Source organism: Aegilops tauschii, chromosome 6, assembly GCF_002575655.3.
Source record: "Aegilops tauschii subsp. strangulata cultivar AL8/78 chromosome 6, Aet v6.0, whole genome shotgun sequence".
Taxonomy (NCBI): Eukaryota; Viridiplantae; Streptophyta; class Magnoliopsida; order Poales; family Poaceae; genus Aegilops; species Aegilops tauschii.
The window spans coordinates 91,010,954-91,036,433 of record NC_053040.3 but is presented as its reverse complement, the minus strand read 5'-3'; the positions used below and the strand labels follow the sequence as shown (position 1 = coordinate 91,036,433).

Below are 25,480 nucleotides of genomic sequence, written 5' to 3'. Positions count from 1 at the left end.
CCGTTGAAATGATTACTTGAAAAGGAGATTGCACCGGTTGAATTAAATGGCTTGAATGAGGTAACAACCTCGAAATAGTTAGAATTGATGTGGAGTGGAAACACGAATCTTCAGAGATATCTTCAGCACTCCGGAACAATTGAATAGCAAGCGGGGAATGATTAAGAGATATACCGGCATGAGAAAACATTTGAAACAAGGAAAGGAATGTGACCAACATTGAAGGCTTGAATTTAGTCCACCGGAGAAGAAAAAAAACGAAGAATAATAAACTTGAAGCTCCGTTAGTATCTTCATGGGAAAACACTGGATACGAACATTGAAAGAAAAGAATGAAGAGACTTCGCATCAATAAAAAGGATACTTGATTAAGAAATCTGAGTCCTTGAAGAAAGAGGGTGGGAGGGCGGGAAAATAAAGGCAACTTGGGGCAGATGGAATAAACATCGTTGCCGAGAACTGAGACTTGATCTCGCGAATGTTGAAATGATCGGATCCACTTGAAGAGAAGCACACCGGTTGGAAAAGAATTAAGATGGAAAACTCGATGATCAAGAAGGATTAGTATTCACATAGCAATATGAGAACACCGCTTAGGAAGGTATGGAATCAACACTTGACTTCGAAGCAACTCGAATACCACAAAAGAAAACAAAAACAAAGGATTGGCTTGCAAAATAAGCCGGAACAAACATATGATAGAGATTTCGTCCGAAGTTTTCGTGGTGGGGCCCACACGGGCTCGATCGTACAACACCATCATGTACAAGGCAGTGCACATGACATACGAAGCGTCCCCGAGTCGGCATAGCCAAGGACTCTTTAAGACACTACGAGACCACTGTAAAACCAACCGTGGAAAGGCGGACCACTAGACGTCGAACCCCAATCTCATATCATGCATCTGTCGGAAAGATATCCTAGGAGCTACTTGAATTCCCACTTATAAACTCCCGAAACTTTCTGGTTATGCAATCAGGTGTTGGGGATACAAGGGACACAAAATATATATCACCCAAACTAACAATCCCTAGATCCAGCTGCATCCATCCGTCAACACACAACCAAGAAACCTTCGGAAATCATTTACCTCAACCTTTGAAAAGCATCCGTTATACGAGTTATGGCAATACTCCCGAACTCCCGCCCCAGTACTGGGTGGCGTCGAGGTGATCTCACCAACAACTGCATAAAAGAGATTTCGATGTCGGCGAAACTCAGGTATTCCAGAACTGCAACGATAAAATTGTGACGACAACACCTCGGAGCTCAACTCCCCGGGACACTGCCACAACCCCTAAATGTCAGGAGGCACCAAGAACAATGTTCTCGTCACAAAACCATCGGAACGATTCCAAGATACCCGCGTGATCCTAAATTTTTTTTAGTGAAATTTGAGGAGAGAAAAATGAAAACTTCTACGTCAGGAGGCCTCACCAGAGCGACGAAGGGACTGAGGAGTAAAAAGAATCCTACTCTCCGATATATATAATCCTAAGACTCAAAACATTTTTGTTCTAGACTCAACAACGCCAGCGATTCGATCAAGCAGGGGGCTCCTAAGTCGGGGATGGCTCTGATTACCAACTTGTAACGCCCACGATGCGGCTATATCTCCCACGTGTCGAGGCACGACTTAGAGGCATAACCGCATTGTGGTTTTGTCGCAAGAAGGGTCATCTTCACACAATCCCATGTAATGAACAAGAAAGGGATAAAGAGATTGGCTTACAATCGCCACTTCACACAATACATAAATAAATCATACATCATTCAGAGTACACACATAGGTCCGACTACGGAACCAAAAGAAAAGAAGACAACCCAACTGCTAGATCCCTGATCATCCCAACTGGGCTCCACTACTGATCAACAAGAAAAGAAACAGCACAACGGACAAGATCTTCATCGAGCTCCCACTTGAGCTCAGTTGCGTCATCTGCACTGGTCTCATCGGCACCTGCAACTGTTTTGGAAGTATCTGTGAGTCACGAGGACTCAGCAATCTCACACCCGCGAGATCAAGACTATTTAAGCTTAAAGGAAAGGATGGGGTAATGAGGTGGAGCTACAGCAAGCACTAAGCTTATATGGTGGCTAACATACGCCAATGAGAGCGAGAAGAGAAGCAACGGAACGGTCGTTAACTAGCAATGATCAAGAAGTGATCCTGAACTCCTACTTACGTCAAACATAAACCAGAAACCGTGTTCACTTCCCGGACTCCGCCGAGAAGAGACCATCACGGCTACACACGCGGTTGATGCGTTTTAATTAGGGTCAAGTGTCAAGTTCTCTACAACCGGATATTAACAAATTCCCATCTGCCACATAACCGCGGGCACGGCTTTCGAAAGATAAAACCCTGCAGGGGTGTCCCAACTTAGCCCATTATAAGCTCTCACGGTCAACGAAGGATATTCCTTCTCCCGGGAAGACCCGATCAGTCTCGGAATCCCGGTTACAAGACATTTCGACGATGGTAAAACAAAACCAGCAAAGCCGCCCGAATGTGCCGACAAATCCTGATAGGAGCTGCACATATCTCGTTCTCAGGGCACACCGGATTGTCCAAGCTTCCGGTAGGCCAGACCAGAGTTGCCCCTGGTGGCCACCGGCGACTGACAGGTTGGACCAACACTCGAAGGAGCACTGGCCCGGGGGGGTAAATAAAGATGACCCTCGAGAGCGCGACTCCCAAGGGAAAAAGGCTAGGTGAGGCAAATGTAAAACCAAGGTTGGGCCTTGCTGGAAGAGTTTTATTCAAAGCGAACTGTCAAGGGGGTCCCATAAATCACCCAACTGTGTTAGGAACGCAAAATCAAGGAACATAACACCGGTATGACGGAAACTAGGGCGGCAAGAGTGGAACAAAACACCAGGCATAAGGCCGAGCCTTCCACCCTTTACCAATTATATAGATGCATTAATTAAATAAGAGATATTGTGATATCCCAACATATCCATGTTCTAACATGGAACAAACTTCATCTTCACCTGCAACTAACAACGCTATAAGAGGGGCCGAGCAAAAGCGGTAACATAGCCAAACAACGGTTTGCTAGGAAGGGTGACAAAGGTTAGAGGTGGTTTCATGGCAATTTGGGAGGCATGATACAACAAGTGGTAGGTAACGCGGCATAGCAATAGGGCGAACAACTAGCAAGCAAAGATAGAAGTGATTTCGAGGGTATGGTCATCTTGCCTGAGATCCCGCAAGGAAGAAGAATCGAGTCCATGAAGAAGACAATCGGACGTAGTCGAACGAATCCTCACAACTCCGGAACGAAACCGAAGCTAACGAGAGAAGCAACCCGGAAAGAAACAAACAACATAGTAAACAACCACCACATACACATGGCATGATGCACAAACAAGTATGATGCATGTCCGGTTTAAATGAAGCATGGCATGGCAAAATGCAACAAACAATACTACAAATTCAGTGGAGCTCAATATGCCACGAGTTGCATATTGAAGATATACCACATCAATTATTTAGTTCTCTCTTGTTTATGTGCCCAACAATATTAAATGTTGTTAAACATGGCAAGAGGTGAAACATAAGTAAACTAACTATTTAGGCAAGTTTAAATGAGGCCGGAACCACAAATAACAATTCCGGAAAATCCTCAAATGCATATTTTGAATTTGGTACTGTTCTGCCCTAAACACAATTTTAATGTAGTTAAACAGCAAAATAAAGTGCACCATGTTAAACTAGGCATTTTTCCAAGCAAGTTACATATATAGTTTATTTAGATCCGAGTTACGGTTATTTAGTTATGAAATAAAGCATTTTAACATGGCATTTGAGCAAATTAAACCAACAGCAAGTTTAAACATTTTAAACATGGATGAGAGCAGCATATTGAGAAACTAGACAGAATTCTAAACATTTTACATATTTAAATCATTTTAATCCGATGCACGGTTGATGAGTTATTATATGCATGAACATGAGGGGTTTTTCTGCAAATCTGTTTTCTCAGCATTAATAGGCAAAAATCGCAGACAGAGAAAAAACAACACTGGGCCGAAACTGACTGGGCCATCGTGCACATGGGCGAACAGTGGCTGGGCTGAGGCTCACCAGAGGGCCTTGGGTCGCTGGTGGAGCTGGGCTGGACGCAGAGTGGGCCTTGGCGCGGCTTGGCTGGCGGGCCACGTGGAGGACGACGGGTCAACGGGCACGGGCGAATCGAGCAGGAGGAAGCGCTCGTTCGTCTCGGTCTCGCACGAGAGGAAGCAGGCGGCAGTAGAACTTGCAGGGGAGCCCGGAGATGAGGGCTTGGGGAGGGGCGGCGCGGTGCAGGAGGCGCCAGCAGCGGAACTTGGCGAGGCGACGGAGGCAGGGCTTACCGGCGGCATGGCCGGATGCGGAGGTCAACGCGGGCGTGCCGGCGCGCTCGATCCCGACCTGCTGCTAAGTAGGGGAAGCAGCGGCCGCGGCAGGCGAACTCGGCGGCGGCGGCTCCTTGCTGCAGCAGTCAACGGCGGGACTCGACGAGTGCAAGGGACGGCGAGGACGAGCATATCCGGTCGGTGCTTTCCGTTTCCGGCGCGGAGGAGGACGAGAATGGATTCCCGATGGACCGAGGCAGGTCGGGGACGGCAACAGTGGAGCTCCGGGGCAACGACGACCTCTTGTTGCTGACAGAGACGTGTTCGAAGTAGAGACGATGCAGCGGTCGCAGGGTTCAGAGAGGTCGCGAGATTCAGGCGGGGATGGACGCCGGCGACGCGGACGAGGTGAAGGCCTCCGGCTGAGAAACTCCAGGCGATGGCGCTGCAAGCTCAGGGACGCGAGCATCCATGGCGTCGGGTTCCTGCTAGAGAAGGGAGAGGCGAGAGAGATTAGAGAGGTTGAGAGGGAGAGAAGCAGGGGGTAAATGAAGAGAAGGCAGGGCGTGGCGACCTGGTGGTTGCCGGCGGCGGCGCTGGTCTTCGGACGCGAGGCGAGGAGGAGGCCAGGGACGAGGCATGGCTCGTGCAGGAGAAGGAGGAGCGCTGCGGGATTGGTCCAGTGAAGAAAACGAGGGAGGATTTGGATCGGGGAAGAACCCGAGGTGGGAGGAGACAAAAGAGGAGTGGCGGCGGCTAGGAGGATGGATGGGACATCTCCCTAGAAGTTAGGGTTTTCCATATTTAGATTAGGGGTCTTTATATAGGGAAAGAAAGGGGTATTTTGGATCATCTGATTAAAATCGGACGGCTGAGAAAATATAGTTTAGGAAGTCCAATGAAGAAAACGGTGATGTTTTATAGATGATTGGGGATGATCCGAATCCAACGGTAACAACAAACCTGGTCGGGTACGGGACAACTTTCGGACGCGCCGGAGGGGATCGCGGGCTGACGAGAGAGGTTAGTTGGTTTGACAAGAAAGAACCGAAAACACAGTTGGTCTCGGAACGGTCAACGAAGACAAGGGGAACGCGGCAACTACGAACGAATGCAAATTTTTAAAACATGACGGCAACGTAGTGCCGATGCAATGCAAATGATGCGATGATGAATGCAACACACAAATAAAACACAGCTGACTCGCAAAACAAGGAAGGCAATCGGAGCGTCGGTCTCGGGGCGTTACACGGAATCACCTAGAAAGTCCCCCATGTGTCTGCGTTTCTCGCCGCTTTGGTGTGTTTATCCTTCAAGAGGGCCGATGACCCGACCGCCGGATGGGGCCTGTAGAATTGAGACCTGAAAAGGAAACAGGTAAAAAGTGAAAGGATGTGTGTATCCGATGTCGGTTGAGCCATCTATGGATTACAAGCTAACTATGCCTCCGTCGATGCCCATGGGATTTTGGGCGCGTAGTTATGTACGCGCGGCACGAATGCCACCACTTGATCGGGACTAGGACGGAGGCCGGATTGCTAGTCGAGCTCCTGACGAGCCGAGCTGTCCTGCTGCAGGGTAGTTCAGACCCTCTTAACGGTGTCCGTGGGCTCGGCAGCCGAATTAAGTTCTGCTTGAGAAGGCCGCTCTGTACTTCTGCTGCTAAGGCAACCGTGTGCTCTTCTGTACGGAGGGAGCGTTCCGTATTTCCATTGACCGTTATGACGCCACGTGGACTGGGCATCTTGAGCTTAAGATAAGCATAGTGTGGTACTGAATTAAATCGGGCAAATGCAGTTCGTCCGAGCAGTGCGTGATAGCCGCTGCGGAAGGGGACGATGTCGAGGATTAACTCCTCACTTCGGAAGTTGTCCAAAGACCCGAAGATGACTTCTAGTGTGATTGAGCCCGTATAGCGGGCCTCGACACCTGGTATGACTCCTTTGAAGGTAGTCTTTGTGGGCTTGATCCGTGATGGATTGATGCCCATTTTCCGCACTGTATCCTGATAGAGCGGTTGAGGCTGCTACCTCCGTCCATAAGGATGCATGTCAGGTGAAATCCGTCAATGATTGGGTCCAGGACTAGTGCAGCTGAACCGCCATGACGGATACTAGTCGGGTGATCCCGACGATCAAAGGTGATCAGGAATGACGACCATGGATTGAATTTTGGGGCGACTGGCTCTATCGCATAGACGTCCCTTAGTGCGCGTTTGCGCTCCCTTTTGGGGATGTGTGTAACATATATCATGTTCACTGTTTTCACTTGAGGGGGAAACTTCTTCTGTCCCCCTGTGTTCGGTTGCCGGGGCTCCTCGTCGTCGTCCTTGCTTTGTGATCCCTTTTCCCTGTTCTCGGCATTTAATTTGTCGGCCTGTTTAAAAACCCAACAATCTCTGTTGGTATGATTGGCTGGTTTGTCTGGGGTGCCATGTATCTGGCACGGGCGGTCGAGTATGCGGTCCAGGCTGGATGGTCCCTGATTGTTTCTCTTGTACGGTTTCTTCCGCTGGCTAGACTTGGAGCCGCTGAATCTGACGTTGACTGTAGTGTCGTCGGTATTATCATTATTGCTTCGGCGTTTGTGTCTGTTACGTCGGAGCTTGCCGTTACTGTTCTTAACCTCAGAGGGGCCTGCCTCGTTGGCCGTGTTTTTGCTACGAGCCAACCAACTATCCTCACCCACACAAAAGCGGGTCATGGTGCCGTGAGGGCTGCCATAGATTTTGGCTTTTCTTGGCCGAGGTGGCGGGCGAGCCATTCGTCACGGATGCTATGTTTAAAGGCCGCTAGGGCTTCGGCATCCGGACAGTCGACAATCTGGTTCTTTTTAGTTAGGAACCTAGTCCAGAACTTCCTGGCTGACTCCCCGGGCTGTTGAACTATGTGACTTAAGTCATCGGCATCTGGTGGCCGAACATATGTACCTTGGAAGTTGTCGAGGAAAGCTTCTTCCAGGTCCTCCCAGCTGCCAATAGAATCCTCGGGCAGACTGTTTAGCCAGTGCCGGGCTGGTCCTTTAAGTTTTAGTGGGAGGTATTTGATGGCGTGAAGGTCATCCCCGCGGGCCATGTGGATGTGGAGAATAAAATCCTCGATCCATACCGTGGGATCGGTTGTTCCATCGTATGATTCGATGTTTACGGGTTTAAACCCTTTTGGGAATTCGTGGTCCATTACTTCGTCGGTGAAGCAAAGAGGGTGTGCGGCGCCTCTATATCGGGCCGCATCGGGACGTAGCTCTGACGGAGTCCGTTTGCAGTTTTTGGCCCGGGCGTAACTGGGTTTGTCACGCCCGAATAGATAGCCGTCCTCGCGCGTCAAGGCGCGTCCTCGCGATCCGTAGATTGATCTTGTATGTTTTGCTCTACTGTTCAGGTCTTGACGGAGGTCATATGTATAGCCCCCAGCTGTCTTATCCCTGCCTTTATGGCGGGGTGGGACAGTTTGGTTTTCGGCTTGGGTTGCCGTTTTATCCCGACCGCGCGGTGGCCGATCGGCCGTATTGCGTGATGCTGGTGCGGGGTCTGGCGCCTCATCGTCGAACTGAGGTAGTAATCTGCGCTTTGGGTAACTTTTGGTTGGGAGTTTAAGGCCGTATTCCTCGGCTGCCAGGACATCGGTCCATCTGTCATTGAGCAGGTCTTGATCAGCTTGAAGCTGCTGCTGCTTCTTTTTCAGGCTCCTCGCCGTGGCTAATAGCTGAAGCTTAAAGCGCTCCTGCTCTAGAGGCTCCTCAGGCATGATGAAGTCTTCGTTGCCGAGGCTCACCTCCTCCTTGGAGGGCAGACGGTAACTACCGTCCTCCGAGTCTTCTTCTATGGCCTGTTCGTCGGGGCTGACATGCCCTGATTCCCGATTGTCCTATTCGGTAGTTTGTTTATCGGGTTCTTCTGTGTCTTCGGCACCATCCGGAGTGTTGTCGTCTCCTGTGCCGGTGTTGCTGTCTCTGCTGCGGCGCGATTTAGAGTGGCGCCGTTGACGCCGGCGCTTTGGTTGTTTCTTAGGAGGGTCACTCTTCTCTGGGTTTTCCTTGTCATCACCGCTATTATCTTTTGGTGTATCCACCATGTATACGTCGTATGAGGAAGTGGCCGTCAATCGCCATGTGAACGGTGGGTTCTGGGCCTCCTCTTCTCCGGCATCGTCGTCCATACCGTGGATGTCTTCGGAGTCGTAGTCGAGCGTGTCGGTTAAGTCTTCGACAATGGCTATGAAGTGGGTGGCGGGTGGGAAGCAAAATTCCCCATCATCAGCCTCTAGTTCGGACCGTACATAGTTCGGCTGTGAGTCCCCCGCCAAGGACAAGTTCTTCAATGAGTTCAGCACATCGCCCAAAGGCGAGTGCTGGAAGATGTCTGCGGCGCTGAACTCGAAGATCGATAAGCGATCAAGTTTGGTATCTGCGGACTCACATGGTTCGGAACTTATACCCGGAGAAGAGTTCGGAGTTCCGGTGACACGAGTATTGCGTGAGGTTAAGTCCATGTGCGGCTCCAACGCTGGGGAATCTGTGGCTTCCGTGGTGGGGTTGAACCTCCAATCCTTGGATGCCGCAGTGTGCTCTGGATCTAAGGCCGGAGTGGTCATAGGAGCTATCTCCTGGATGCGGTCTGACGACAGATTTAGGTCATGTTCATCAGGGTGACTGGGAGCGGTCGCCGCGGTCTCGAATCCGGCGAAGATCAAATCTCCACGGATGTCAGCAACATAGTTCAAACTCCCGAATCTGACCTGATGACCAGGGGCGTAGCTATCGATCTGCTTCAGGTGGCCAAACGAGTTGGCCCGCAGCACGAAGCCGCCGAACACGAAGATCTGTCTGGGAAGGAAGGTTTCTCCTTGGACAGCGTCACTATCAACGATTGAAGGGGCCATCGAACCTTTCGTCGACGGCACAGTGGAACTCTCAATGAAAGCACTAATGTCGGTGTCAAAACCGGCGGATCTCGGGTAGGGGGTCCCGAACTATGCGTCTAAGGTCGATGGTAACAGGAGACAGGGGACACGATGTTTACCCAGGTTCGGGCCCTCTCTACGGAGGTAATACCCTACTTCCTGCTTGATTGATCTTGATGAATATGAGTATTACAAGAGTTGATCTACCATGAGATCGTAATGGCTAAACCCTAGAAGTCTAGCCTGTATGACTATGGTAATGAGTATCTGCCTTTCCGGACTAAGTCCTCCGGTTTATATAGACACCGGGAGGATCTAGGGTTACACAAGGTCGGTTACAAAGAAAGGAATCTACATATCCGGTCGCCAAGCTTGCCTTCCACGCCAAGGAGAGTCCCATCCGGACACGGGTGTAGTCTTCGGTCTTCGTGTCTTCACAGCCCATCAGTCCGGCCCATGGGTAACAGGCCGGACGTCCGAGGACCCCTTAGTCCAGGACTCCCTCAGTCTTCAGTCACGGTTATTGAATTAGGGGTGTGATATATTTTTTCCGTTGTAACGCATGGTGATGCAGAGCATCCTATGGTCACCCCCATGGACCTACCATCGTCTCACCAAGTGCCAAGAGGACCGATGACACGCGCACGATCTAGAGCTCTCGAAACCGAGGTGACATCTCTCCTTAGTGACATTCCATATGACACACTTGAGACATGGATACTACCTAAAGCCGGAATGCTATGTGTGCTTAGGTACCAAGAAGACCCTCTTGGGAATGCTCGCGAAGATGGACAAGTCCCCAAGTACAAGGATGAAGAGGAACGACGAAAGGGACCGAAGACAGCTCCCAGGACCCGGAGATCCAGCCCCAACCCCGGACACTCGGCCCCTGGAGCATCAACCGCAGCCGCAGCCCAACAGTCAAAGCTACAAGGCCCGGACATCCGGCCAGGCCCCAGACATCCGGCCCGAGCTGCCCGGACATCCAGCCCAGCCCCAAAAATCTGGCCCTCCATCACAGAACATACCCGAGACCTGACCAACTGGCCCTAGACATCCGACCCCATGGCCCGGACATCCGGCCCCCTCGAAGGCCCAGACATCCGGCCCGACGCCCGGACATCCGGCCCTGTTTGCACACAGTGAAAGGACCGAAGCCCATGTACCCCTTCGCCCCCTAGACTATATATACTCCTCCTCCACCACCATTTTAGGGTTAGCATTGGTTTAGCTCGTTTTGGAGATAGAGCATTGCTCATCCACTTGACACTACTCCCTTTCGAGACCGATGCCTCATAGGAGAAGATCCCCCAAGTGGATTCAAGACCCCGTCTAGGGAAGATCCCCTCGTGGATTCAAGCCCCCATCTTCTCACGGATTGGGAAGAACTATCTATCGTTTGTATCGTCTTTTGTTGGATTTGGATCATGTATCTCTCCTTGTGTACTTGGATCTAGCACACGTGTAATCGAATCTCGTTGGTTTGAGTGTTTCCCCCTCGTTTCCCTCGTGTTTTCCCTTGTGTATTTATCGTGTTCTTCGGAAATTCCCCTCCAAATCATGAAAGATCGGCCCCTAGGGTTCCACCCTACATCACAAGGGCTCTTTTACTTTTAGACACTAAAAATGAAATAAATCTAATCCTACAAATTCCCCTCCAAATCGTGAAAGATCGGCCCCTAGGGTTCCACCCTACATCACAAGGGCTCTTTTACTTTTAGACACTAAAAATGAAATAAATCTAATCCTACAAATTCCCCTCCAAATCGTGAAAGATCGGCCCCTAGGGTTCCACCCTACATCACAAGGGCTCTTTTACTTTTAGACACTAAAAATGAAATAAATTTAATCCTACAAATTCCCTTTGAAAGTGATATATTATAACCAAATAAATATACACAAACGGGCCAGAATAGCTGAAAGACTAAAGGGACCGTAAAGTCGGAAGCCCAACTTGCCATCACCACCTACCTCAAGGCCCCCAACTCCCAGGCTCTCAAATTTGTCCGAGCTTTTCCCCACATCGTCGCCGCCCAAAACCCACACTCCCCGACCAAAACCCTCCCGGCCTCCTTCTCGCCGCCGCCGCCGCCGACGGCGAGGCCGCCATGGCCACCGCGACCTCTACCTCCTGCAGGATAGCGGGCACCGAGGTCCCCATCACGGGCTCGGACAAGCTGCGGTGGATCGACCTCACGGTCCCCTCACCCCCCTCCCCAGCGCCGGCGAGCCCCGCCGACCCATTCGTCTCCGTGCCCCCGCGCGCCGCCTCGGGGTGCCACGTCGTGTCCTCCGGCCGCGACTCCCAACGCTACCTCGCCTGGTGCGTGCTACCACTTTCGCCCCGCCGCCTCGTGCTGTATCGGGCTTCCCCCCCCCCATTTTTTGTTTTGTTCCGTTTGACTGGGTGGTTCGTTTGTGCTACCTGGGCGTCGTGAAGCTTTTAGCTAAGAGGGATTGTGCTCAGTTCGTAGGTTTTGTTAGGACTGAGAACTGCATTGCACGTCCATGTTCGTGTGGTTGTTGCCATGCGTAGAGAAACCCTAGGTTTGTGGTAGCTCCACCGAAGAGGCAGACTTGTTTATGAAATTGCCATTGCATTTGTTTGTGTCAATTTAATTATAGAGCTTTGTACCATCAATATCGTAGTGGTCTAGTGGAGGCCTAGCCTGACACACTGTATTGGTAATGTACATCAAATCAGCATGGCGATGACATGGTGACACTGTCGCTCTGGTAGACCATAACAATAAGAAATTAGTGCAGAAATGTTTAATCTAAGAAATGGTCATGTCCTGATAGTTTGATACCCTAACCAAAGTGATTTATATGTACAATCTGACAAAGCAATCGAAGATAAATCCTTTTTCTGATAGATTGTGTTGAACTGTACCCCTTGAAGAATTTTTGAGAGCCACCAGCCATGATGTTATTTTGGCTTCCTGGTGAAGTGCTTCTTAATATAGATAAACTGGCTAAAAAGACCAGGAAAATGATGCTAATCTGAAAGCTTCACTGGTGGATTTCATTTTTCTAAAGGAAGAAGATGGTTTCTGTATTTACAGGAGGATTCACGAAGAACACCAAAATGTGCTAGAGGTCATTGAACTCTGTGCTTTGAAGGAGTTCCCAAGCTCTGGGCTGCGTTTGGTATTCCAGGAGGCGCTATGTCCATTCGCTTTTATGTGTGAAAGTGAGGTTAGTTCTATGAACTATGATATCTTATGTCAATCTAGAACATCAATACACAATAGACTCAATCTCTTCCATGGTAATGCAGGGTGCCAGGCGAGGCGAGTCTGTATATCTGCTATATGTGCTCACTATTTCTGGAGTTGCTATTCTGTGCAACTTGCGCAGCCCATTTTCCTATGTATCTGGTTCAATACTGTCTCAAAATGACATAGTTGGATTTAATCTTCAAACCCACATACAGAGTGCTAAGGTTACAGCTGTTAAAGCGAAGCCAGGATGTCTAGTAATTGGGCGGCAAGATGGGTCAATCTGCTGTTACAGTCTTGGCAAATTAGCTCCTAGTTCACCAGGCAAGTTTTCTGATTTCAATTGAAAAAATGGCTGTATGCTTATTCATATTTAATGAGTTATAGATGAAGGTTATACCTTCTATTGCTCTCACCAAGGTTTTGTAACTGGTATGTTATATTCCGCTCCAGGTTTCTCTAATGAGCTCCGTGATGATGCTGGAATCGGGCGTTTGTGGACTCTCATGTCGAGGTGCGTGCTTATTTGTCCACCAAACAGCAAGAACAAAAAGTCTGCAACTGAGCTCCACCCAAATTGCGGCTGGAAAATGTGTCATCTTCATTTGTTGTTCCATCGGCTTCGCCCAGAGCTAAATAGTTTTTTTAGAAGCTATCATACCGTAGTAGCCCTAGCAGAAGATTGGTGTACTGTTGATACTTCATGCTGTGCACTGTCAGAACTTGTCCAGTAGATCAACAGATCATGTCACACTTTCTTTTGCTTATCAGTTTGTGTAATGTATGCCTATTTTCTTCAACAGAACAAAGGCTCTGGGGCCTGTACAAGATATTGACACAGCTACTGTAAATGAGAGGGAGTTGTTATTTGTTCTTCATCTGGATGGAAGTTTGCGTGTCTGGGATATTTCTAGTCAGACGAAACTTGTTAATTATAACGTTCACTTGGATGATTTTGAAGGTAATATCTGTGCCGACTTTATTTATTGCGTGAAAGATCAAATTTCTTCTGCTGAGGTGTCATTTATGGTATTATGGTTTCTTGAAAGATTTCGTTCTTAGTGTTCATTTGCATTATATACGTTTCATGTAATGCTACCGTAATGCATATGTAAGCCACAACCTAGACTCTGAAGTCAGTTGCTGCTATAGTATTGAAGTCACTCTTCTTAAGTTGCATCTGATCCACAAGCTGCTGCCATGGCATGCACAGGTCTATTCCTTGGGATTTGGGAACAAATGGTTGGTTATCTGCAGCTGTTCTACTAAAGTATATCCTAGTAGTTGTCCAAGTGGTAATTACTGGTGATGCTAGCATAGTCTTCATTTTTATTTTAGTGAGCTGCATGCCATTTCTACATGATGGAGGAAAATAAGTACCATGAGGGAAAAAGGGGGAAGACAGTAGCTATCATGTGGGGCTTGTCTGTAATAGTCCTCTGAATCAATGTCAGTGTGCTTTCTTAATTCTTACTGCCTCACATTATAGCAGCTGCTTCTGCAATTATCTGTTTTATTTTGGCATAATTGCGTTCAAACAAACAGGACATGTTTTAAACTTTGCTTGCATGGATATCTGAATCTTTTGTTGTTGAGTAGTGCCTTTCAATTGAATCCTTTTTCTTTATCTTCAGGGCAACCCTCTAGGCTATGGGTTGGTGAGGCTGATGATGATCAAGAGCTGATATCCTTGGCTGTTCTGCACCAAGGGACTATGGTATGCACACATATTGATGTCTGGGCTGCATTTACTAGCTTGTCTACAATGCACAAGTTCTATTGCTGTACTTCCCATTTGATATATAAAAATGAAAGCAAAACAAAACACTAGGTTATAGAACCAATCCTGTTTAAAATGGCAATATAGTGTTCTAGGCACAATGTGAGTTGAAGTTGGTCTATCTGGCATGCTCACTGTGCGCCCATATACCTCTGAACTAAGACATCCTGCTTCATGAGTCGCCCACTGATACTTGTAGTTGGAGTAAATCAGCAAATAGGGGTTTAAGATTTATCGAGGTCATGGAGGAATCAGGAGGATATGTTGATGGTGATTTTTGCTTAAATTTTGCTGTGTGAGGTGGAGTTCTTAATGCCGAAAGGCAGTAAGTGGTGGGAGAATATGATTCCTGTAGTTAAATATGTTTTGCTCGCAGTTTATTTGTTATGGATTATTACACCTGGATGTCTAGCAATAGTAGCATGCTAACATTTTTCTTTGTTTCCATGAAATTATTATTTTCCTTTTGGTAAACTGTCGCACTTCTGGCAGTAGATATCTGATATAATAGATACACCTCGTCATGCCAGCATTCTATGGCTAGATGCGACACATTAAAGGAATCTGGGGCCATGACCTTCAGTTTGAATGTTTGATTTTTGCTATTTTTGCATGCTTATGTTAGTCACTATGATTCTCTTTTTGCCGATTGTGGGTTGTGACCACATGACATAATGCGATGGAAACTATTGATTTCTCTCGTCAGTGTTGCTGGAAGTAGCTGACTGTTTGCATTTTGAAATTGTAAAGGTTCCAGCTTGTGATCATATTGGTGTATATGCCTTCAGTTTTGGTGCTGGCGAAAGATTCTTGTTGTCTCCTGAACCTTCGGTTTCTGCTGTACCTTTGCTAGAGGTACTCAAAAGCATCACTCGTCGTGATATTCCTTAAGATGATTTGGTCTTCTCGGTTCCCGCCTTCTAAAATATACGAGGAAATTGCATTAGGACTTTGACAGCACTAAAACTGGAAGCTTCTATTTCATGCTGTGCAGTGTGCACTCTCCATTTGTAGTTATTTACCACCCATATGGTCTATGGAGGAATTTCCTCGCTCACTATTGAATAACCTCTGCAGTCAATCAAATCTGCTTAATGCGCACACAGATACACCCTCCAACAGAAAATAAAAGAGAAGTAGGAGATAAGCCTGCATTTAGTAGCTTGTACCTGTCTAGGAATCACCTTCGTGCGTCCATAGTTCCTGTTTTATATTTATTATTGGCATTGGCATCAGTAAATTTGAGTTCTATTTAAAATCAGCAGGAGATTCAGCTCAGGACTTGTCAATCCTGGTACTGTGGAGTTTAAAATGTATATGTTTCCTGAAAGACAATTTTATTGCATTATGGTTCCTTATATTATTGAAATATGCTTCCCGAGTTTAGCAACCAACTAGTGTAGAATGGCTTGTAGCAACTTATCGTAGTTCAGCGATTATGTTAGAAGCTCGGTGGAGCTAATATTTCTCACCTGTTGATGGATACTGCCTTTTACTCAGGGAAAGATCGTTGATTTGAAAATAAGCACGGAAAAGCTTTGGATACTTAAAGAAGTTGGACCAATGCTCTATGAAATAGTGCAGTATAACTCTGATAGGTAAGTCTGCTGTCACACTAACCCCTTTTAATCCTTCAACTGGTGGTTATTCTGCATTATCGCCTCATGAACTAAAGAATTGCTTCTTCAAATGACATTGATCAGCGAGGAAATATGTTCATATGTGCTACAAGAAGACGCTATCAGTGAGCAAATGTTCCAAAGTTCTGAGAGTGCATTGGACGATTTGGTTTGGACTGCTGATTCAGTATTCTCATCTATGAAGGTAAATGTAATTCCCTTAAGTTTATTCATAGTTCTTATATAATCTGGCATGTGCTGATACAGTTCTTTCTTAAACTTAGCAATTATGGTAATGGCTTCTTCAGTTTCAACTTTGGGCTTCTTTTTTTGCATTATTTTGTTAGGTTTTCTTGTGCTGTACTCTATTAAATTGCAATAATTCCCAGTGCATGTCAATTTTGTAGTAACTCCAGAGTTTCCTGAGAGTTCTAGTTGCTCCCAAGAGATTCCCAAACATCACAAACAGTCTCAACTATTAAACCTTTTCTTTAGAGTCACAGATTTACAGGCAATTTATGTATTTCCTTACCTTTTAGTTATGCACTCAAACTGTTACAATTTCTGTATTTTGACAATGGCTAAAAAATCTATCTACTATCAACCATGACAAGTTGAACTCATGTGGCAATTCGTCATTTTTTTTAGCAAGTTTTGAATTTGTCTTCTCGGATTATGTCATAGATTGATATGGCATATTCACATGGCTAGAGTATTTTGATCTATACCATAAGACTTCAGTATTCTTTGGCTATGTAGTGTTCTTTCTTGTATTTACCTTGCCTCTTTTGTGATATATGCCTATGCGGAGGTCTCCAATGTTCTTTAGCCATGTAATTTTCTTTGGTACCTGTAGGAGCATAGTTTCAGTTTTATCTCATCCATGTTTCTGCGGAGGCTGCTGCAACCAGGAGTGAACCACTGTTCTGCTCTCCGCGAAACCTTATTGGAGTACAAAAGGTTTCTATCTGATTCTGAGTTTCAGTCGCTTACAACTAGTGGGCTACGGAAAGAAATATTATCCATTATAGAACAAGAGGTACTCTATTTTTCTATTTTTTCATTTAGGCCTCCTAATTTCTGATTGTAGCGTATAGCTGAATTTCCATAATCACCTTTTTTATGTAGGGAAGTTCACAGGTTGCAAGTTCTACTGTTTATCACTGGAAGAAGTTTTCTGCACGGTATCTCCACAACTGGTGCTGGAATAATAGGCCATATGGGCTGCTTCTTGATACGAACAGTGAAGTGTTTGGTTTAATTAGAAAGGGTTCATTTTCTCTCTTCCGTTGTCTGGAGGGTGTGGAGCAACTTATTTATGGTATGTTTCTGCCCTAGCATTTGACATCTCTTACTGAAATTTCAACTCATCATTTATGAGGGGATACTCACTAGCTTAACATATCAGGTTCCTCTGATGACTTGGGAAATTTCATTGGCCTCGGGATGAAATTATCGAATGATACTGACGGTGAAACCCTTATTGAAGTTCTCAGGTGCATGGGCCATATAAACCATTTGCTTGGGAGATCTTCTGCTGCAATATATTACGAGTCCCTCATCAGTTCTGTTATATCACCAGATGAAGTTACTTCTCAGATATTAAAGATTCTAGAGAGTGGGTTCAGTCCTCAATCTTCGTCGCCCCTCATTACATTGCTTGGAACGGATGCTTATGTAGAAAGAAGGCAGACGGCTCACAAAAGCCAAAGGAAGTTTTCTGTTGAGATGCTACTATCTTTCCATAAGTTGCAATCAAGATCCACATCCTGGTCGGCTGTATTTGATGTGATTGATAAGTTCATGAAGTGTTTGGACACAAAGGTCACTATACAAGAGTTTGAATTGAGAAGACTTTGTAATGTAAATTCTGCCTTAGTGGTTCAGGCTACTTCACAGGTTGCAAGAACCATGTTTGAGGCTGCTTTTGATCTATTTCTGTTCCTCAGTTATTTGGTTGGTGTCGGTGGGCAGGTATGCTATCTTTTTAGGGTCTCAACATTTCTGTCTGCTGTACATATGCGGCTTTCAACTTTGCCACCTCTGCAACTAGTCTTCATATCACAAAACAACAACCTCCGCTAAGTACTCAATTGACTGCCGTTTATAGTATGGAGATATATACTACCTCAATTCAGGAATAGACGATGTTTTACAAAGCATGCAATCAACTTGTCCAACTTTGACTAGCAATATAGAAATAGTTACTTTGATTATCATTAAACACATTTTCACAATATATGAATTTAAATTGTTTTGCTTGCATGTTCATACAAAAAGAGTATCGGTTAAAATTGCTTCTTGGACACTCTTGCCATATCCGAAAAGTCATCTGTTCTTGAATAGATTTTGTTACTGAGACTATGAGCACTTAATTTCTTGGATCTGTTGGTCTCTGTGTTGTTGAAGTACAAATCAAGCAGAGCACAAGCTATTAAGAATGTGAGCAACCTTTGATAAGGTAAATTTTAAATCAGGTCTCCTTGCTGCAAAGCGATGCTGCTAGAATCAAACTGCAGTTGTTTCCAATGATTCAAGACATATTGGGACGGTGGATCGTTCTCCATTTTGTGGGAATTTCGCCAACCACACCACCAACCATCGAGGATTTCAGCTATCAACTTTCTTCCCTCCAGCTAGGTAAGAGTTGCCTAAAAGGAACAGTTGTGTTCTTACACTTTGTTTAACGTGGTGATTTTTTTTATCAGTGGCTTTTCCACAATCATGAGTATTCCATTTTGCTCTTTTATGACAAAATAATTTCATAAGAAGTACATGTAAAAGGACTATGGGTATGCCATTTGGATTTATTCTAAAGTGAAAAATGGCATATGTGTAAGGTTCAGGGTATAGTGGCTGTGTTTAATGGGACAATGCACACCCTAGCCTTTATTGCTATTGAGGACTCTGCATTAGAAGACTGCAAAGCCAATTAACCTACTATGTATTGCCTTTGCAAGTGATCAGAAAATTGTTTCTTTTATCCATCTAAAGAATGAATTGTTATCCATGTCTGTGTGACTGTAGATCAAAATTGAGGACGAGGGTGCCATGTTTTAACTCGATGGAGAGCAATGTTCTGCTTTTGGTTAATCACAAATTTATATATGCAGAAAAGACATAGTTACTGCTAACACATTCTACCTTTTTAATGCCACTACTACACTATTAAGCATGTAACTCCCTGCAAATCTTAAACTAACGATCAAAACCTTATTGTGTTGTAATACGCCTTCAACGGTTCAACCTAACATTTATAATTCCATATTAGTAACTGGAATATGATGAGATGACTTGGAGCATAAACCTTGCAGATAGATGGCTAAGAAAATACTACCTCCGTTTCTAAATACAAGTCTTTTTAGAGATTTAGTAAGGACTACATACAGATGTATATAGACGTATTTTAGAGTTTAGATTCACTCATTTTGCTTCGTATGTAGTCAGTATTGGAATCACTAAAAAGACTTATATTTAGGAACAGAGGGAGTATGTATTAGGTGATTTTGTCTAATCATTTAAGTAGGTATTTTGTTCTATCTTTTTGCTTGCAAAGGGGCTAGCTCTTAATTATTTTCTGCCAGTAGAGGCACTGTACATTCTGCAAGTAGGTTACAGTTTTCATCTTCAACTTGTATTGCAGTCTATACATATGTTGTAAATATGTGTAGTCGGGCACATTTTTTATGTAATTTCGAGTTAAGAAACTATTGTTTTTGCTTATCTTGACAGGTATAGCCGATGAGCTGTCTTTGCACAGAAAGCTTGGCTCCTCTGATTTTACATTGGCTTGTTTGCTTGATTTTCCTAAATCTGCGGAAGGGGATGATCTGTCACCTTGTTTTCCTAGTCCAACCGAGGTGATCAACTTGGTCAGGAGGTTTAGCAGTTCGATTATGTGCAGAAATAGTGTTGACCGTGTAGACAGCTTCTTGGGTTCCACAATAAATCTGGCAGCAGTTCTCATCCGACATGGTCAATATGAAGCTGCTCAGGTATTATTTTTTCTGCTTGTGGTCCTGAAAGTCATTTGATATATTTAATCTGTCGTGATGTTAATGCTAATTTATCTTTCTATGATTTTCTCTCTACATAAGAATCTGCTGGGCATTCTTGAAACATACTTGGGCTATGCGAGAGCATCCCAAACTGATCAGGATACTGATATTGCATGTTTGGCTCGCCTACATCTCAGTGGATTTTGCCTTTTGATGCTTGCACATGATGAAGCAAACATTGTTTTGAGAGAATCCAAGGTTCAGGAAGCAATCAGATGTTTCTTTAGGTACTACCTTCTGCTATGCTACTTCTTAGGGCATTTTCTCTGTGGACCCGTGAATAGATTTCCGAAGGGCACATGTTTCATGATGATATATGTTCAATACTACGAGGAAATCTTTATTACTTGTGAAGTTGTGATGTTCTTGGTTGTGAGTTACTCCCTCTGTAAACTTCTATAAGACCTTTTAGATCACTACTTTATAGTGATCTAAAAGGTCTTAGTTTACAGAGGGAGTACTATGCAGTATCTTATGGAGCTGGTAAATTAATGTAGAACTGAGGCAGCACCAACTATTAGTTTCTCCCATTAGATCAAATATCATGGCTAGGATCACCCTTGTGATAAAAATTGCAGCAATTTTTTGGGGGGCTTTTGAGGGGAGGGATGGGAATCCAAAATTCAAGAAGGAAACCGTGGAGAAAAGGCAAAAAATCATCATGAGCAAAATGCTTAAATATATATGTGTATCTGGTTTTATCTCTTTCACATTTCTAATATCTTGTGCTGTATTGGGCCATTGACTAATTAATTCTATGGTGTTAATGTCGTGCTTGGGGAGAATAACAGAGCTGCATCTGGGCAAGAAGCTCCGAAGGCGCTGAAGAAGTTCTCTTCAGAAACAGGGTTTCAAATTTCCGGTGACTTCATTTTCCTGACCTTGCATGCAGTGTAAATCCATTTCAACCATATCCTGACTTTTTATTGGATTTTCCAGGGGAGTGCAGGTCTATTTCTTTATGGAGGCTTCATTACTATGAGTGGGCAATGCAAATTTTTGAGCAAAACTCAATGAGGGAGGGAGCATGCCAGTTTGCTCTCGCTGCTCTTGAACAAGTTGATAGCATTGTTGATTTGGACAATGGAAGTGAAGTCGAGGATCTCCCAGAGACTACAGCGATGATTAAAGGACGGCTATGGGCCAATGTATTCAAGTACAGCTTAGATTTGAAAAACTTCCGTGATGCATATTGTGCTATAATCTCAAATCCAGATGATGATAGCAAGTATGTCTGCTTGAGGCGTTTCATCATAGTTCTTTGTGAGCTTGGCGAGACTAAGGTTTGACATTGTTTCATTGTTTGTTTACCTTTATTCTTCCTTGCACCTGGTGAATAAAATTAACCACTTCTTCTGCCTGATGTCCATATACACCCATTAATGTACATTACAGCTGTTAACCAGCCATCCATGTATATGTGCTATAAGGCTTGTAGGTTGGTTATTGCACATTTGAGTACACCGAACTGTGTGCCACATCCTGTTCTGACATTTGGTGCAATCATATCTTATTTTGGATTTGTCTAATCAAGGTCATTTGCAATGGTGAGATACCGTTCACTGGTTTGGTGGAAAAGGTGGAGCAAGAGCTCTTCTGGAAGGTTGGTGCGTATAATTACCATTTTAACCACAACATATGTTTGTCTAGCACAGACTGTCATTTGTTTGTTTTTTGTTTGCCAGGCTGAGCGCTCAGATCTATCTTCTAAACCAAATCTATACAAAGTCCTTTATTCATTTGAAGCTTATAGGAACAATTGGAGGAAGGCAGCTGGATGCATGTACAGGTATTTTGTTAGATTGAGTAGAGAGGGGGAAGCAGGTGGAGGCCGCCAACTCACTCACGTATTACAAGAGAAGTTGCATGCTTTGTCTACTGCTATCAACTCGTTGCAGCTTGTTGAACCCTCATGTGCCTGGCTCGATTCGATTTGTGAAGCTGATGATCAAATTTCGCCAAGCAAAAAGCCTCGTAATCTTTTGATGGAGAACTGTATGTTGACTTAAGCTCTCAATTCCTGTTTAGTTCATACCTGTCAACAACAATGTGCTTGATTAAACTTTGTTTCCTGTATACAGCTGCTTTTGGCACAGATTCAGAACTCTCTACATTGCAGTTTTGTGTTGACATTGAAATTCTTGAAAAGGAGTACACACTAACAGAAGCACTTTATATGCTTAGTACTGTAAATTCTAAATCCAAATTTTCTGGTACGTGCCCAACTAATCACACACACATTTATCAATCTTGAAGATCAATATTTAAACAAGCTGTGGCCAATTCATTTTTGTGGTACTGCAGAAAGCTATTCTATCGAAGCCTTGACTGACATTCTTGTAAATGAGAATTTGTATGACCTGGCATTCACCATCGTGCTGAAATTTTGGAAGGAGTCAGGAATGAAAAGGTGGATTGGTACTCTGATACATAACCTTCTTTTCCCTTGGCCTTTTACTTGTATAAATTCTTGTTCATCACTTTTACGTCTGTGAACTAATCTGACTGTTGATGTTGTTTGTACTTTTCTATGATAGAGAATTGGAGCGTGTCTTTGCAGCTATTGCACAGCAATGCTGCCCAAACAGAGTAGGCAACTCAGGGTGCGTTTAACTGTATTTTTTCTTCTGGTTTTTAACTTTCCATCTAATCGGCCATGTATGAGTATAGATTATAGTAACTGCTGTATACTAAGGAAAAAAAATACTTTTCAACTTATTACAGGAGAAATTTGACTGACACTCAACAGCTGCTACTTCTGCCTTCTTCCGAGGATGATGGATGGGATGGCAATAGCAAGACTATTGCTGTGGCCCATCAAGTGCAGGGAAGTTGCCAGTGGGAAACTCTTGAACTATATTTGGTATGTGTATTTTTGTTCTGCCTGTGTTTTATTTTGTACAACTAAAGTGATTTTTTCAAAAGAAATGGGCTTCATCCCATACTAGGTTAAGTAAACCTCCTAAGTATTACGTGGAAGTTTATTTTGTTGTTGACCACTGAGAGCAGTCATAACCAAAGTCACCGGCATCTTTATTCGATGCTGCGACCCACGACCCTGATCCGTGCTTCCTGTGTCATGGCATGGGTCAATGGCACTCTAGATTTCTGCCGCAATGTATCCCTGTCAGAGTGGACAGGATGATTGGGAGGAAGAGATATAAGTCTGTTAGTTGTCACCGTTGCTCAAGTTGTTGCCGTAGCTGCATATCTGGAATGGTCACACGACCTCGACCGTCCAGGCCTCAACTGGCACAACAGCAATGTCAGACTTGGGTGGTTGCTGCCCGGTGCCGTGCAGCGGTTTTGTTGGGGAGCAGGGAGCAGGCAAGGTCTGTTGTGTTGTGGAGGGAAGAGAAATTGGGCCAAGCAAACCCAGCTGCAAGATTATTCTCCTTTTCTTAATCTTATTTCATTTTACTTCCATTACTTTTCCTAGAAGGCGAGAACATTCCCCTTCCGTTTCGTTTATCCTTTATTTTTTAGATACACTTGGTACCCCTATAGTTCAGTAACTGGGTCATCCACTTGGATTCATTGGCGTCAAATTCCTCATTTAAAATTAGTGTCTCAGATATTGCTGCGTTCTGTGACCCCGTTCATTGGCCAGGTTAACCTGGTATCCTGGTAACAATGATCACAACAGCAAAATGAAAAGTACTCTACTTTTGTCCCATAATATAAAAGCGTTTTTGACACTAGTGCATTGACACAACAGACCACCACCTGACCTTGTTTCCACCTAGTAACCACCATTGTTGGTCGGTAATTGTTCTGTCAGCAATCATAACTGGAAAATGTGACATACTGAAATTCTTTGATTTTGGAGAAAATAAACTGACACCTGCTTAACCTATCGCTGTACTGCTGAAACTTGCCTATATGTTCTCCCTGAAACTAGGCCAAGCCTTTCGTGCTAGTAAATAAAAGTATGAATGTAGCTTGTCCATGAACTGCACATATTACAGTTATTTTACTTGCGTCCTCATTGTGCAGGATAAATATAAAGATTTGCATCCGAGGCTGCCTGTCATTGTTGCTGAAACACTTCTTTACACTGATCCTGAGATTGAGCTACCTCTTTGGCTGATTCAGATGTTCAAGGTGACTTCCTGTTGTATAGCCCATTAGTTTGGTTGACTTTATTGTTTGACACTTGTGACCATCGGTTTGTTTTGCTCATTGTGTCTTTAGACCACCAAGGGTGGAAATAGGATGATTTCATGGGGAATGTCTGGCAAAGAGGCAGATCCAGCTGCATTATTTCGACTATATACAAATTATGGCCGGCACACAGAAGCAGCCAGCTTGTTGGTGGAGTACCTGGATTCTTTTGCTTCATCGGTAATGGATTGATGACCCGAAATATCTAAATACAAGACCTTAATGAGTATATGTAGAAATTTAAGCCCTTTGGAATCTCTCTTTTTCCAGAGACCGATGGACGTGCTGCACCGCAAAAAGATGTCGGCCGCCTGGTTCCCGTACACCACTGTCGAGAGGTTTTGGTGTCAGCTTGAAGAGATGCAAGGTTTTGGCCACAGTGCTGATCAGTGTGATAGGCTCAAGAAGTTGCTACATGGAGCCCTGATGAACCACCTGCAGCAAGTTAGTGCATCTTGAGTAAGGTGCCTCCAGTTCTAGCCATATTCGGTGCTGACTTTATTTTGTTTGCATGGTATTTATTAGGTGGTTGTCGATTCAGAAGATATACTCTCATCAGTTGGAGGAGGTCAAGGAGCGGAGAGCCAAAGCAGCTGAGATCTTGTTGGTCGTCGATTACACAGTCCAAGCATTGTTGTATCTTGTATGTAGGTTTTGTATGTTTTTCCCCAGAGCCGTAGGCTCTGTATGGCTGATAGTGTCTATGTGATGTTCCGTTTGTAATGTGAATATGCATGGCATGTTAAGTTCCATGTCGTTTGGTTGATGACAGATGGATGGTTAGCCAATTATGTCCCCACACAGTGCTTTCATCGGCAGAAGCAAAAATTAAAAGCCACACAACGTTGCCAAAAAACTGTCATATCTTAACTATTTGTATCTATAGAATTTGAAAGAAGATCCTATAGTTTATGGCAATTGATTCCAGGATGCCTGTATGCTTTAGTGCTAAGGGCCAGTTCTTTTGTAGGTTATGGCTGGCTGTAGAAATAAGCTGCCCCCAAATTTTAGGTTGGACTTCTAGAATATAAGCTGGGGAAGGGCACAGCTTATTTTCAGTCAAAACTTATTTTGGGGGGTTCAGTCAAAACTTTTACTCTGGAGTAGAAATTTGACCGTTGATATCATTCTAGATAATTTTATTGGAAATTTTAAAATCGTGCATATGAGTGCAACGATTCTGCACCCAGGCTCAGCTGCACCTGCTGATGAACAGTAAAAAATGTTCAAAAAAATCTGAATTTTTTACACATGAAAGTTGAGAGAATCTTCTAGGTGTGCGCCAAATTTCAAGGTGTTTGGACATTTGAGAAGCTCGTGGCAAAAATAACAAATTTGGCTTGTCAAAGAAACTTTCAAAAAATGCACCGTGTAGACCAAATTTTGTTTTTTC

General features: G+C 44.7%; 1 protein-coding gene across 1 annotated transcript; it reads left to right on the top strand.

Moving 5' to 3' along the window:
- Positions 1-11,232: 11,232 nt before the first annotated feature.
- Positions 11,233-25,053, top strand: LOC109740417 (nuclear pore complex protein NUP160). The gene is made up of 27 exons (XM_020299477.4): positions 11,233-11,568; positions 12,311-12,443; positions 12,526-12,790; positions 12,920-12,980; positions 13,270-13,427; positions 14,101-14,183; positions 14,997-15,101; positions 15,747-15,844; positions 15,950-16,070; positions 16,722-16,904; positions 16,994-17,186; positions 17,274-17,839; positions 18,343-18,505; positions 19,598-19,860; positions 19,963-20,150; positions 20,715-20,785; positions 20,863-21,206; positions 21,458-21,526; positions 21,609-21,918; positions 22,005-22,136; positions 22,228-22,333; positions 22,461-22,526; positions 22,648-22,786; positions 23,920-24,027; positions 24,118-24,267; positions 24,358-24,531; positions 24,613-25,053. Exons 1-27 carry the CDS (start codon positions 11,354-11,356, stop codon positions 24,682-24,684), a joined length of 4,536 nt encoding a protein of 1,511 aa, XP_020155066.1. The 5' UTR covers positions 11,233-11,353; the 3' UTR covers positions 24,685-25,053.
- Positions 25,054-25,480: the final 427 nt, after the last annotated feature.

Excerpts from the sequence above, each read along its gene's own strand:
- LOC109740417 (XM_020299477.4), top strand. The coding sequence starts at position 11,354 with ATGGCCACCGCGACCTCTACCTCCTGCAGGATAGCGGGCACCGAGGTC. Across the intron at positions 13,428-14,100 it reads TCACTTGGATGATTTTGAAG|GGCAACCCTCTAGGCTATGG; the intron begins GTAATATCTGTG and ends CTTTATCTTCAG. Across the intron at positions 22,527-22,647 it reads AACAGAGTAGGCAACTCAGG|GAGAAATTTGACTGACACTC; the intron begins GTGCGTTTAACT and ends AACTTATTACAG.